The sequence below is a fragment of the Mytilus californianus genome, unplaced genomic scaffold (assembly GCF_021869535.1).
Source record: "Mytilus californianus isolate M0D057914Y unplaced genomic scaffold, xbMytCali1.0.p SCAF_5, whole genome shotgun sequence".
Taxonomy (NCBI): Eukaryota; Metazoa; Mollusca; class Bivalvia; order Mytilida; family Mytilidae; genus Mytilus; species Mytilus californianus.
The window spans coordinates 33,352,225-33,366,093 of NW_026262701.1; the positions used below are offsets into that span (position 1 = coordinate 33,352,225).

Consider the following 13,869-nt stretch of genomic DNA (forward strand, 5'->3'; position numbering starts at 1 on the left):
CATACATACCCTTAGAAAATCAGAAAAGTGCCTTAAAACTCCTATCCTGACTTCATCTAAATCTTTCAGAAATCCATCAAATACCGGTACCAAATCATGATGTGTAATTTCTGAACCAAGAATAATCGCCATTTCATGGATAGAAAATGCTAGTGTTCTTCTAACCTTCCACTGTAAAATCACACAAGAATTATTAAAACTTGAGTCGAGATAACTACATTGAAGAGTATGTAATAAATATCATTGAAAAATCGAAGGTTTACATTTTAACATCATGTTCAACCAAATGTTGCCGCTCTTCATAAGGTAGTGACGATAATGCAAGCAGGCTTCCAGACATACTTTTTCCTTCAAAAAAATACACAATTTAAATGGTATGCAAAGTTTGTTATTAAAATCCAACAGGAATTTGATTATGAAAAATACATGTGTATATATAACAAACAAAATAGTCCTTACAGATATTTCAGGTAAAATAAAAACGTTAATAAAAAAAAAAAATTAAAAGAAGAATAGACATAGATACCTTGCCCCCGCTAGTAAATATACGACAAATTCAGAAATTTTTAGATTTATAAAGGGACATAACTAAAGAAGGCAAGTGACGCCACCCAAATTCGATCTTGATTTGTTTGGTGGTAATAAGCATTGTGTACAAGTTTCATAACATTTGGTTTAGTCAAACTAAAGTTCAGAGTGCAGAGAGGAAATTTAGCAATAAAGGGACATAACTTTAGAACATTGAAAGTGATGACCCCCTGGCCCCACATTCAAACTTGATATGTATTAGGTGGTAATAAGCAATTTGTATTAGTTTCACAACATTTGTAAGAGGCAAAGTAAAGTTGGATTGCGGAAACAGCCAATTTGTCAACTTTCCCATATATAAATGGACACAACTCAAGAACAGTGAAAAACGATGCCACCGATATTCGAACTTGATCTGTGTTTGGTGGTAATAAGCATTGTGTAGGAGTTTCATACATTTGGTCGAGGCAAACTTGAGAACGGAAAATAACTTTGGTATGTTCGAAAACTCTATGTCCCCTCCGCTGCAGCCAGGGGCTTAAAAAATCTGGTCTGTATGGTGGCCTTTAATTGCTTACTACAACTACATTTTCATTCTGGTGCATAGTTGTCTCGTTGGCACTCAAAACTACAACGCCTCATTTTTATACTAACATATGAATTGATGAAATATTAAAGGACTACAGAAAGCCTATACTATCATGTAGATACAGACACTGGTAAATTTCATAGAACTACAATTACATGTATTCACTATTCATTCTTTAATTTTAGTATGTCAGACTTATCTCACCTGCATATCTGATGCCAATGTTTCATACAACAGTTTAATACAGTTCCAATTTTTCCTTCCTAAAGTGTATGCTACAGCTGGAAGATTGTATGCACAATGTCGGGTAATTTCTGTATCTACAGTCTGTGCTCTGGATGGATCTGCCATTCCTAAGTAGCTTTCTAATAAACTCTGAGGTACAATGTCCTACAATAAGTGTTGTCATAAAAACATCATTTTAGGCTTCAAACCTAATTAATCTAAAATTCATCTTAAACTTTTGACATGTAGACCTTATATATCTATATCAAATCAAGTTTTTATCAATGGAAAATCATAACCATTGCTAAACAAGTCCAAACTACACATCTAGTTTGACAAGTATTTGTTAGCTTCACACACAATAATTTTTTGACTTTTGATATTCACATAGGCCCAATCATTTTTTTTGGTTTACAAGATTTGCTTTTCATAAACTATTCAAAGAAAGGATCCAACAGACGTGTGTGAATTTTCTAGTAAACTACTCAAAATGATTTGCTTGGTGTGTTCCTACTCGACACCTCACATTTGATCTTGTCCCCACCAGCTTGATGATTTGGGGACTCGCTGAACAGACCAATATGATTTTAAAACACAATAATAAATGCAAAATAGTACTTGTTAATTTTAGATTTACTGTTTGGAAGCAAAGTTCCTAACTATTATTACCTAACAGCAAGGTTTCTTCTTCACATTTTGAATCAGCTCAATTGTAAACCTTCAATAGCCTAAAATGTTTTTTTTAAAAAAACTTTTCAACTTCCAGCAATTTTTTAAATCTCTTTTTTATACATACCTGCTGTTGAGCTAATGCAGCCTCATCGATATGTTCTGGACTTTCGGCATCGATAAACTCCAGGCTGGTACCACTTAAATCTGCAAGAGGCATTAAAGACAGCAATAGATCACTGTCAATATAGCCAAGGATATCATCTGGAAGAATAGGTAGGAACTGCAGGGAGACAACCTTTCACTTTTTTGAGTGAAATCATTCCCCATAATCAAGACAAAATTATTGAAATAACATATGCATGTAAAGTCTATAAGCAACACATGGTTAAGCATGCACATTCTTGAAAATTTTGTAACAATGATCAAATGTAAACACAATTTAATTTTTTTTTTATCTGCATCAAAAGGTAAATTTAAAAGGCATGCATTATTTTTCAGTTTTAGATTAATTATTTAAGAATCCCCCACAAGTTCATGTAAGGGACCTACATTTGTACTTGATCCAACTTGAGGAGAGCTCTTAATTCTTCATTGAAAACCTTAAAAACTTGAAATTCTGGAAAGGAGGAACAATTAAAATATGATATTCCTTCGTTATATTGATTATTTTGAAGTATTAGTATGATTTTACATTCAGGAACACGGAGTTTCCGCTTATTTTGTCCAGTATATGAAGTCTTTTTTAATTATTGTGTTTGTGAACGATATGCAAATGTAAGATATTAAGACAAGGCCAACAAAGTTTTAAAGAATAATTACCATAATACAAACCATGTACATTGTTTTCATTCTGAAGGGATAATTCCTTCAGTTGATCTCCAATGACATGTGTGGTACCAATATTGTCAACAGTTTCTGAAACTTCATTCAAAGTACAAACATTAGCAGTCATTATTTGCTGGCCTTCATCAAGCACTTCGTTGTCAGAATTTAAATTTTTGACATTATTCTTTTCAACATCATTCAAGGCTATATCCTCTAAAGAGACTACATCGGACTTTCCTGCTGTGATAGTATCAAATCCCCTAGCATAAACACTAAGTTGATTTTCATCAGATTTGTGTTCCTCAGAAAGAGTCACATCTATCTCAGGCAAGGGTGCCCTCCAATAAACAAATGAGTTAAAGTCTTCCTCTTGTTGGCTATCTTGCCCAGTTGGTTTACTTGTATCACATATCAATTGGCTACTACTATCACTATCTACACTATTTCTTTCTATATTATTATTTGAAAGATCACTACTACTGGCACATACTGGAGAGTCTGATACAGGCTCTTTAATATCACAGGTATTTTCTTGGTCTGTTGTATTATCACATTGAGCTACTGAACTGTCATTTGATATGCTAGAATCTGAATTTTGTTCTATTTTGTTTGTATGTTCAGAACTAGAATTTTCGTAATTATGAGCTCTTTTTTCTTCAGCTGACAGACTGTCATCCGAAGAAACAAGAACATCATTAGGATTGTTACTATCTGATATGTCCATTATTTCCAAATTATCCATTGAATCACATAAGCCTTCTTGAGCTTTTTGTTTTTCTCTTTCAAACATTCTAACATCTTCAACAAATTCTTCTTTTTCTCGTATTCGTTCTTCTAAATCTCTTAAAATTTCTCTGCAATATGTATTATTTTTATTTTATGTTCTATTAAAACATAGCTGAAGCAGAAAGTGCATCATCTGCACTTATTTACAAATGGCAAGTTATCTTTCAAGTAAAACAAAATTAAAGTGTATCAGTATGGTGGCTTTACAACTATTTGGACAAAATTATTTATCCAATGTTTTACTGTTTCAATCATGTCTAATAATCAAATTTTACAATGATTCAACCATTTTTTTTGCATATTTGCTAAGCATGCCTACACTTCAATACACTTCAAGCAGACATTTAAATCTTGAATGTTTTCTTCTTTTTATCTCAACAAACAAAATGACCAAACATTACTTCTTCACTTATGTTACTTATCTTTGTTGCACCAATTAACAAGACATAAAATGTTGATGTTTACTGTAACTTAAAAAGTCATTTGATTTTAGTCTGGAGAATAATGATTACTTACAAACTCTCTGGATTCTTCACTATCAGTACACCTTCTTCATTTACAAACAGACCAGTCAGTTCAGAATCAGCAAAGGTTGAAATGAATGGCCCCAACTGTTGAAATGCTGCCATTCTCACCTTGAACAAGTATACATATTGGTAAATCGTAAGAAAGTAATTAACTTTAATTTTTGGATACTTGGAGCAACCTAACTTTTAATCGTCTTAAAAGCCAATATGTCAGAATATATAGTAGCATCAGCTTCCTCAAAACTGTGATAAACACCTTAAAAAGTAACTTGTCTTTTATTTCCAAATTCACAATTCCATCATTTAATGCCACATCTGTTCACATATTTCAGCTGCGGACATTTTTGGCCGTAAGATTTTATACAATACTATTCTCAAGATATTATAATTGGAATCAGTAGACAGTCCAATGAATTGCTCGAAGTTAGTCAAGACTGACATGATTGATTGATTGTTGGTTTGTTGCATAACGTCCAGTTGCAAATATTTCATGCATGTTCAGGACCAGAACAAATTTACAAGATAGGTCCTGTAATAGAGGCCTTCAAGGATGAAGGTTGGAGAAATCTAGACTGCCACAGGAAATTGAGGGTATATTGGATAGGGACAGCAATTTTGCCTTGCAACAGGCACCTACAGACCCCTCAAAGAGTTGTTGCAAGGGTTCTCTACGTACAGAGAAGACTGATATAACTAAGAATACTCAAGACCATAGACATTTCTATTTAATATTTATCACATATTCTTCAATTTCTGGGTCATAGTGTTACTTCATTGTTTAGCATTTTTAATAAAAATGTCTAGTCAGCCACAACTCCTACTTAAGCTGATTAACTTACCCATCTTGATAAATCACATAAAAGATTAACAAATAAGTTAGACAACTCTCCCCGTCTAACTTCTAGTGAACACGAACAGGAAACTGCCATAAAACATTCTGCACATGCTTTCCTCACTCCCCAAACTCCATCTTCACACAAGTAATAAAATTTTGGCAACTGAAAGGTATTTAAATTTTGTAAACATTTTGTAATCCATGCAAAATTTAAACTAATATATGATAATTCTTACTCTTCCAGACATTACTCAATGTAATCTTTGAGTTATCTAGCCAAAAAGCTGAGCTGTTTAAGAAATCATGTTTATTCTCGTTCAGTTGAAAGGAATGGACTACCTTAGAAAATATTTTTGTGTTTAAACAAAATATCAAGAAATGCTTGGCACAATCATGCAATAAAAAAGATTACAATCTGTAATTTAATAAAAACATTACAAACTTGCAAAACATCAGTTGTAACATTCAATCAAGATTTTGAATTAAGAGAGACTATCCAACAGCATTTTTAGTGTCGTTCTGGTATAGATTCAAGACGACACTTTTACATGGAGAGTAAGATAGTTTTAAACAATATGATGAAAATAATAAACTAAAAATAAAGAACTTTGATGCAAGTTTTCCACTGTATGTACTGAAATTTCTGATGTAGATGTGGAGTTGAGTTTTTCGTTTTTTTACCCCCAAACAAGCTTACAGCTTTTAAATTTTGCTCAAAAAAAAAACCCACCCTAATTTGTTGGAATTGTAACATTCAATAGCAGTAACCAACACATATCTTACCAATTCTCTTTCTGTATTGTCTTGTCCTACTACTGTACAGAAGTCTCCAAAGTTAGCAGCACACACCTGTCACAATCAAATTACTTCAACATAACTTCCATGTGAAATGATATAAACTCGAGACTTTTTTATGAAAGGTTTCCTTTAAACAAATTAGATTGATTGTCACTTGCTTAACATCCAGTTGAGAAAGTTGGAAGTTGTAAAGAAGTCGTAAGCAAATGTGATTGTGTAAATCTTAACATCTTCACAAGCCAAGACGCTTAAATTCCTGCTATCAAACTTCTGTATTTATAAATATTTTGAATCTCTCTGAACTGTGTGATCTGCACTTTTATTAACATTCAGTGCTGGTCCCGTTTAAATTTTATGTAATCTTGAGCAATTTTTCAGAACTAAAAAGTCACAACTGTACATTTACTTTTAAAGTTACTTATTCTTTCTCATTTGACAAGAGAGGCTACTTCATAGTCTGCCAAAATCTTTACCCATAAAAAATGTAAACATTAAAAATACAAAAAAACATTTTTACAACTGCTCCTTTGGTACAATTTAAATAAAAGAAACATTTCATGCAATTATGCACATTGATAACAAATCTTTTTTTGCATAGATTAGTTTCTGAAACTAGTACTACTTCTACTTTTTCATACTGTTATCTTTCAACTTAAATCTATTAAAAAGTTAGCTAACTACCTTTCTAACATGAAATAAAGGGTCTGTACACATCTCACAGAATCTCGAAAGGAATAATCTTTCTGTCATGTCTCTTCCTAACAACTGGGACATTTTACTCATCAACTAAAATATAATATATAACCAATATTCAAATGTGCATTCACCTCAACGCCCAACAATTTTGAAAGAAATACAAATTTTTAATTATATATTCAACATGTAAAATATTGAAATCTTATAATCTTATATCATCTTGACAAAATTCTAAACATATATATATGCAGGATTCCATTTTAAGCTTAGTAACTTTTCCTTGTAGAACAATCATGGCTGGTGTAAAGGATTTCTTGTCATCAAAGCTGGCTGTGATATGAAAATTTAACAACATGTCACAACCACTTCGACATCAAGATGGCCTCTTTCTTCTGTTTATTTCTATTAGCTGTAATGTAAAAAAAAAAAAAACTCGTAATAAAATTAATATCTTTAATAATACCATATTGATGACTGAAAATAAAGTATAAGTTTCTACAGAAATATCTTGCGCATCTTGATTGTATCTTTACATATAAAACAAATGATTCAAATTCAGTGATCCTTCAAAAAAATTAAAGTGTTGTACACATAACATTTGTAATATTTGCAATAGAAAATTTTCAAAATATTGACATTTATTCATCTCAAAATGGAAGATTTTCACTGTTTCAAGCTCATCAAAGCTGGCTGTGATATGATAATTTGGAACACATCACAACAACTTTGATGTCTTGAAAACAGTGTTTTTTTCTCTTTTAAACCAGTGTAAGCTGAAATGAAGATTATTAGAGGGTCAATTGCATTAAAAAGCTCATCAAAGCAGGCTGTGATATGAATAATGTCACACAGCACAGCCACTTTGACAACTTTTTATTTGCATTTTCTATCTGAAATAAATAAAATAATTGTTTAAATGAGATAAGGTATATAAAAATTTTGATCATTAAGTGTATTTAGGGACATAAAGATATTCACCCTTTGCTTTACAAAAGTTCATGCTAAAAGCTCATCAAAGCTGGCTGTGATATGAGATTCAATACATTTCACAACCACTTTGATGCACATTTAGGATGGATACACCAACAAAAAAATATACAATTAACAATCGCAAAGGTATTTTTTATCTTTCACTCTTCTGCATACTTTCCTCAAACTAAAATCAGGCTGAATAATTTGTGCTGTACCAATTTTCACACTGAGCTCATCAAAGCTGGCTGTGATATGAAATATACCAACATTTCACAGTCACTCTGATGGGTCAAGGTGACAAATTACCTCTTCTGTTTAATAGATCTTCCATTCATCTAGTATCCTTCAGTGGTATTATTGTCAGTAAACATACAAGGACTGAAAATTATTTCTGTATATACATGTGTATATTATGATTAACAGTTTATGAATAATATTCCATAGCTATATCAATATTTATAGTAGTTATAAATACTTTCATTAATTTGAGCAAATTTTCTTAATGAGCATTACTCTACAATAATTAAACAAATTTACACTCTTTCAGAATGACTAATGACTTGGAGCATTATTCAAGTAAGGTCCAAATTACAATTAGCTACCTGTCAAAATGAATTAATTGCATTATACCTTGAAGACATCCTGTACAGGTAATGTGTATGAGAAATACTGATCCAAGCAGGCTGTGATACAACTTATTAACAATGCATCACAGCATCTTGGCCAGTACCTATGCATACATCTTCTCAATCATTGATTTTACATCTCTACTTCTGACAATTTGTCATTCTCTAGTTTTCCATAGAACTGGTAACCTATAGTAAAAACACTAATTAATTAAGTTAGAAGGTATTTCAGACCAGAAGGCTCATCAAAGCTGGCTGTGATAGGTAAAAGCTATAACATCCAGCATTGACAGTCATCAGCTCTGTACAAATCTAAACCTGTAAAAAAGTAAACATTTTATACTTACATGGCAGATTAAATTATTTCTTCAATAAAACCAAATATTATAAAATATTGGAAACAAAATAAAACTTGTAGTCTATATATGTGTCTTTGTTATAAAATTGTATTCCATATCATTCTTTCAGATGTTGAAAGTAAAACAAAAATAAAGTCCTTAAAGCAATAATATTCCTGGTTTTTGTCTGACACACAGTAGTTTATCAAACTCTCTTGAAGACTGGAGTCACTGCCATGCAAAAGACAGAGTAGTAAGGTGAAGTGTATGAAACATCTCACTACCCATGTCTTTCACACAGGGTAACAACTTGGGTTGTGCCAGTTGAAATTTAAACCTGTACTAAAAATATAAATGGATGGATATTCCTGTATTACAAATATAAAGGAAATTCCTCAATTTTTTCAATATTAACTTACTGCTACAGCTTCTGTTCTGTAATCATCCATACTATCTGGACTGGCTAGATCTATGATCACACTCACTACTTGTTCTTCTATATCAGCTACAATAAAAATATATCTTTCTTGTAGAGGCTCTTAAAACTTACTTCACAAAGTCGTCAAAAATGAAGCCAATTTTGGGCAATGATATGCATGTTTCTTGATTTGTCAAAAAAAATAAGACCAACACTGCATTCTGACCTGTTTGGTATAGTTCTTTATGAGGAAGTCTTCAGCACAAAGAAAAAGTGCAAGAATTTACTAGATAATCATGAATGTGAATGGCAGTTAAGGTAATTTTTAACATTAATAATTATAATATCAATACAGGAGTTCATTGGGAACATACTTAAGAAACCTAAAAGGATGCACCTTTGAATCTACAGGCCCCAAAGCTGAATTTTAAGAAAATTTTAGTTAAGATTCTATTGCCCTGTAGATGTTTTTAAGAGACTTGACAGCATTTTTATTAGCCTGGGCTGTTGGGCCTGTGGTTGAGCAAAAAGACTGACACACACAAAAATAAACATTAGAAATCATTTTTAAGGAGGGGACCTGTTTGCACATTTTTGTTTTAGGCATAGAAACATAAAGTGAAATGATCCTGAAGACAGAGTATCTTTAAAGTGAGTGAAGTCTCATTTAAATCATGTTTTTTTTTAAAAACTTAGCAGCTATTTCATTAATGGTGGCATATGTATAATTTTTGGCACATAGAATCAATCGTGTGTTTTGTACGAAATGGTGGAGTAGAGCAGTTACTAGAACTGCTCTTTCTCCTTACTAAGCCTGTAAATAAATTGCTTTGCCGAGCGCAGCTGGATACGACCTCGGAGGTCCAACCCTGAACAGTTGGGGCAAAACTGGACAAAATATATGTGCTTGATACAGGTCTGAATTTAGAATGAAATTAAATGTTTGACACATAATAGGTTTCTGACACAGAATAACTGTAGTCAAAGAACTTAGAATTGGTTATATGATTTGAATTAATATTTATTTTTTTTTGCTTTTGTGCAATACACTATGCTGTTTCATTTGACCCCCCCCCCCCCCCCCAAAAAAAAAATTTCACCCCTATTTTTTTTTTGAGGCAAAAAAAAATGTTCACAAAAAAAATATTTGAGAATTTTCTTTTTAATTTCTGAAATCTGTAATGAGAAAAAAATATTGTCCCCCTCCCCCAATTTCTTTTTACCCCCCAAAGCCAATCCTAACCATCCCTTTGTGGTATGGAAACTTGTACAATTTCAGAGAGATCCATACATCGTTCCACAAGTTATTGTCTGAAAACTAGAAAAATGCTTATTTGGGCCCCTAATTCCTAAACTGTCAGGACCATAACCCCCAAAATCAATCCCAACCTTCCTTTTGTGGTTATAAACCTTGTGTTTAAATTTCATAGATTTCTATTTACATTTACTAAAGTTATTGTCTGGAAACCAAGTGTCTTCAGATGACAACGTGATACCAATATACCACAACAAAAATTTTTTGCGGTCATATAAAAAACAGAGTAGTTAAGACTAGTTATACAAAACTATTGTTACAAACTGTTAAATATTAAAATGTAAAATCCTTGTAACATAGAGGTTAAAAGAAAGCTGTTACCTTTACTTATTAATTCTTGTTCAAGAAGTACAAGTAATGCTGCCTGACTAGTTTTTCTGACCTGAAAGAAAAAAGTCAAAATCATTAACAATTTTTTAATAAATCCAAGACCAAATTGCTTTTCACTTGTGTTCCGTTCAGTTGTCTAGTTATTTATTATTTATGGTGGCATTATTTCTAACACTTGATTATTAAGATACAATTGCTTGATTGAACATTGTAGACATGTTTACCTTGGTGATACAAAAAATGCACTTGACACTTTTAGGATTTCAGTTTCATTGGTTTATAAAGTGCAGACTATTGGAAAAGGAACGAATTCTTTTCACTATTTTTAAGTATTATTAACTTGATAACTGAATGAAGTTGTAAAGACCTACCTGATTGTTTCTGTCATTTAAATATCGCACCACCATCGGCAAAATGTACAAAGATACAGAGTTTGGAAACAAATCTTTATTTTCCTGACAGTACATTGCTAAATGTGGTATCTGTTCCATCAACTCTGACCGAACAATTGGATCTACAATAAAAACAACAGTATTACAATACATGGGCATCTTTCTTATTGGACAGACTCTTTAAAGACAATTACAGTTTCAGAGCATATTTTACTACTATTTAAGTAGAATTCGCAGGGAAAATATGTCAAATATTTTAGCAACTGGTGTAGAGACCAAAAATAAATAAATGGAGAATGTGTCTATGGGACACAGATGATGCCCCTGTTTGCATATAATGTTATTGAGGGACATAACTCAAGAACAGTAAAAGTGACGCAATCCAAATTTGAACTTGATGTGTTTTTTGTGGTAATAAGCATTGTGTATAAGTTTCATATCATTTGGTTAAGGCAACCGTAAGATAGAAAACAGAAACTAACTTTGGGACGTACTTACAGACAGACAAGGGTAACATAAAATGCCCCTCTGCTGCGGCAGGTGCATAATAACAAAATCTGAACAATTTTTGTAACCAACCCCCTTTACTTTTTTGTTTCAATTCTTTCATTTTCTCATCATTCTTAATTTCTAGATATCTTAAACCCTATAGGATTTTGAAATTTAGATTCAAAAGCTTTCAGTACTTTTTTCAAAAGATTGTGTTTCAACACATTACAGCTTTTACATTCTATTAACAATCATGTTCAAAACATCAGAATACCGTAGATACTCGCCTAATAGTCGATCCTACTATAAGTCGGGGTCCCTTTTCAGCTCCAAATTCTAAGGATTTAGTCTTGACCCTCGTATAAGTCGGGACAAAATTTGGGCATTTTTTTTTCAGCTGACAGTAACTGAACGCCGGTAAAACCAATGCAAATCCAGGAATAATATTCATTTCTGCATTAATGTTTGTTTGGTTTGAATTTAGTTGATGCTCATCATGATAATTTATATTGCTGTTAATAATAAAGATGTATTCATTTCTCTTGTTTTGTTCACTGTTCAAATGTTAGATTAGCCATGTGTTGTTTACGTAATGCATCAATGATTTTGTAGGGTATGACTAACAACCTATTGTTTGAGAAAAGCGAATATAAACCAATATGAACCTGAAAAATTTAAAGTCAATCAACACTTGATGAAAATATTTTTCACAGCATACATAACTCGGTGTTAAATGAGCATGTACACTTCATAATTCTTATTATATTGTGATGATTAAAGGATTAAAAAAAATTAAGTGAAGCTAATCAATATATTAAAATAACTAACTCCAACTCATTAGTGTCATCTGTTTACCTATCACTGATAGTTTTCACACCTTTAGTGAATACAACTCTTTGTCTCTTAATTGGGGTTATCAATGGATTATATTGGCTTGTCAATCAATTTTGTAATTTTTGTTTACCTGAGACACTATAATGAATAATATTTTGATTTTGGGAATGAATCTTAAAATTATTTTTTGATTATTATATGATTTATAAGCATTGAATTGATATCATGATATCACAATAACTCCGCTGAAAACATCCTTTCACATATTTGGTACATTGTTATCTCCTTTTCATTTTTGGTTCTTGGCTCTTCTTTTGGGTTTATAGGAAAACCATGTGACCATGAAAATCAATACACAAACCGGAAACAGTAGAATTTCAACACGAATTTGCAGAAAATGTTTACCAAAGAACAAATAAAACACAAAGACAGTATTGAAGTCATTTATTTTCAACAAAAACTTTTTATTTATTGATTTATGTAGGTTTGGCAATCAAAAACGTAGTTTTGACCAGGAAATTCACTCCTGACCACTTTTCTCAAGCTTGGATTTTTCCTCTGGTCGCTAGATCTCGTCTATTAGTCGCCCCCCCTCTCTGGATTATGAATTTTACTCCCAATTTTCCGACTAATAAGCGAGTAGGAACGGTAAGTGTATATCAGACATAACATATTAATATTATTATTCTAATAGACTACAACGCAATATGAAGAAAAGAAATGTGGGGTTTATGCTCATCATGCATGGTTAAATATTTTACGAATAACATACCTGAATCTTCTGATAATTTCACCATGGCTTCCAAAACAGGTGTGCAATCTTCTTCCTCATCTTCAACAGCTCGGATTGTATCCAACATACCACGAGCAACCATTTGCCTACAGAACAAAAATGAACTTGTTTTACATGAAACCTTGAGTTCATTTATTTCTGTATACTACCAATTCAATTGAAATGATAATAAACCATGCCAGGAACCCACTTTTAGGACGTTCAATAGAAATATGTGATTATTGAGATTACGAGAAAAATTCTTGTCCTTCAGATTAAAAAAACACTTGCAATTATCAATACTCAGGTTTCTCAAGGAAAAATTGAGATTGTGTACCAAAAAATTCTTTGAATCATCAATCTTTTGTATCAATATTTAGAAACCAGACTAACCTTGTGTAGACATTGTCACTTTGCATGTATTTCTCCAATTTTTGTAGAGGTGAAAGTTTATCATCTGTGTTGTAATTATCCTCCCCATCCAAATCATCATCAAGACCAAACCCTATAAAATAAATTATAATTTCAAATGGTATGGCTAAATATCCTAGATGTCTGCAATCTTAACATATCACAATGGTCAAATGGCTAATGATTTTCTATGTGTGTATGTGTTGGAAGAGTTGGAATCATATAACAGGTCTGTTTGCCTCAGCACTTGTTAACACACACCTAAATGTATGTGTATGTTACGCATAAATAATAATTTTACCCCAAAATATTTACCCAAATGATATCATCTTAAAAAAAAATTTACTTGTGCAATGAGGTCAAAAGTAGTACAAGGTACTGCAAAGAAAAAATATTTATTTTCTACTTTATGATGTATGACAGTGTTTTCCCTAGGCTGTTCAAGCATTGCGGTACCGCTACGCATAAATTTCGACCGCCATGCTTTCATC

The 13,869-nt window shown here is 32.1% G+C and overlaps 1 protein-coding gene across 5 annotated transcripts in view; it reads right to left on the reverse strand.

Annotated features, from left to right (window-relative positions):
- The window catches only part of LOC127700957 (serine/threonine-protein phosphatase 4 regulatory subunit 1-like), a 34,642-nt gene that overhangs the window by 14,757 nt on the left and 6,016 nt on the right, over positions 1 to 13,869 (reverse strand). For 2 of the 5 annotated variants that reach the window (XM_052204706.1, XM_052204710.1), the window contains 13 exons: positions 13,361 to 13,472; positions 12,968 to 13,074; positions 10,852 to 10,994; positions 10,472 to 10,532; positions 8,837 to 8,922; positions 6,467 to 6,571; positions 5,771 to 5,836; positions 4,992 to 5,150; positions 4,142 to 4,260; positions 2,834 to 3,693; positions 2,139 to 2,275; positions 1,322 to 1,507; positions 10 to 171 (listed from right to left, as the gene is read on the reverse strand). In XM_052204706.1, coding sequence (XP_052060666.1) covers positions 10 to 171; positions 1,322 to 1,507; positions 2,139 to 2,275; positions 2,834 to 3,693; positions 4,142 to 4,260; positions 4,992 to 5,150; positions 5,771 to 5,836; positions 6,467 to 6,571; positions 8,837 to 8,922; positions 10,472 to 10,532; positions 10,852 to 10,994; positions 12,968 to 13,074; positions 13,361 to 13,472 — 2,303 coding nt within the window. The remainder of the gene's footprint in view (positions 1 to 9; positions 172 to 1,321; positions 1,508 to 2,138; positions 2,276 to 2,833; positions 3,694 to 4,141; positions 4,261 to 4,991; positions 5,151 to 5,770; positions 5,837 to 6,466; positions 6,572 to 8,836; positions 8,923 to 10,471; positions 10,533 to 10,851; positions 10,995 to 12,967; positions 13,075 to 13,360; positions 13,473 to 13,869) is intronic. The other 3 variants (XM_052204709.1, XM_052204707.1, XM_052204708.1) reach the window with 3 other exon arrangements.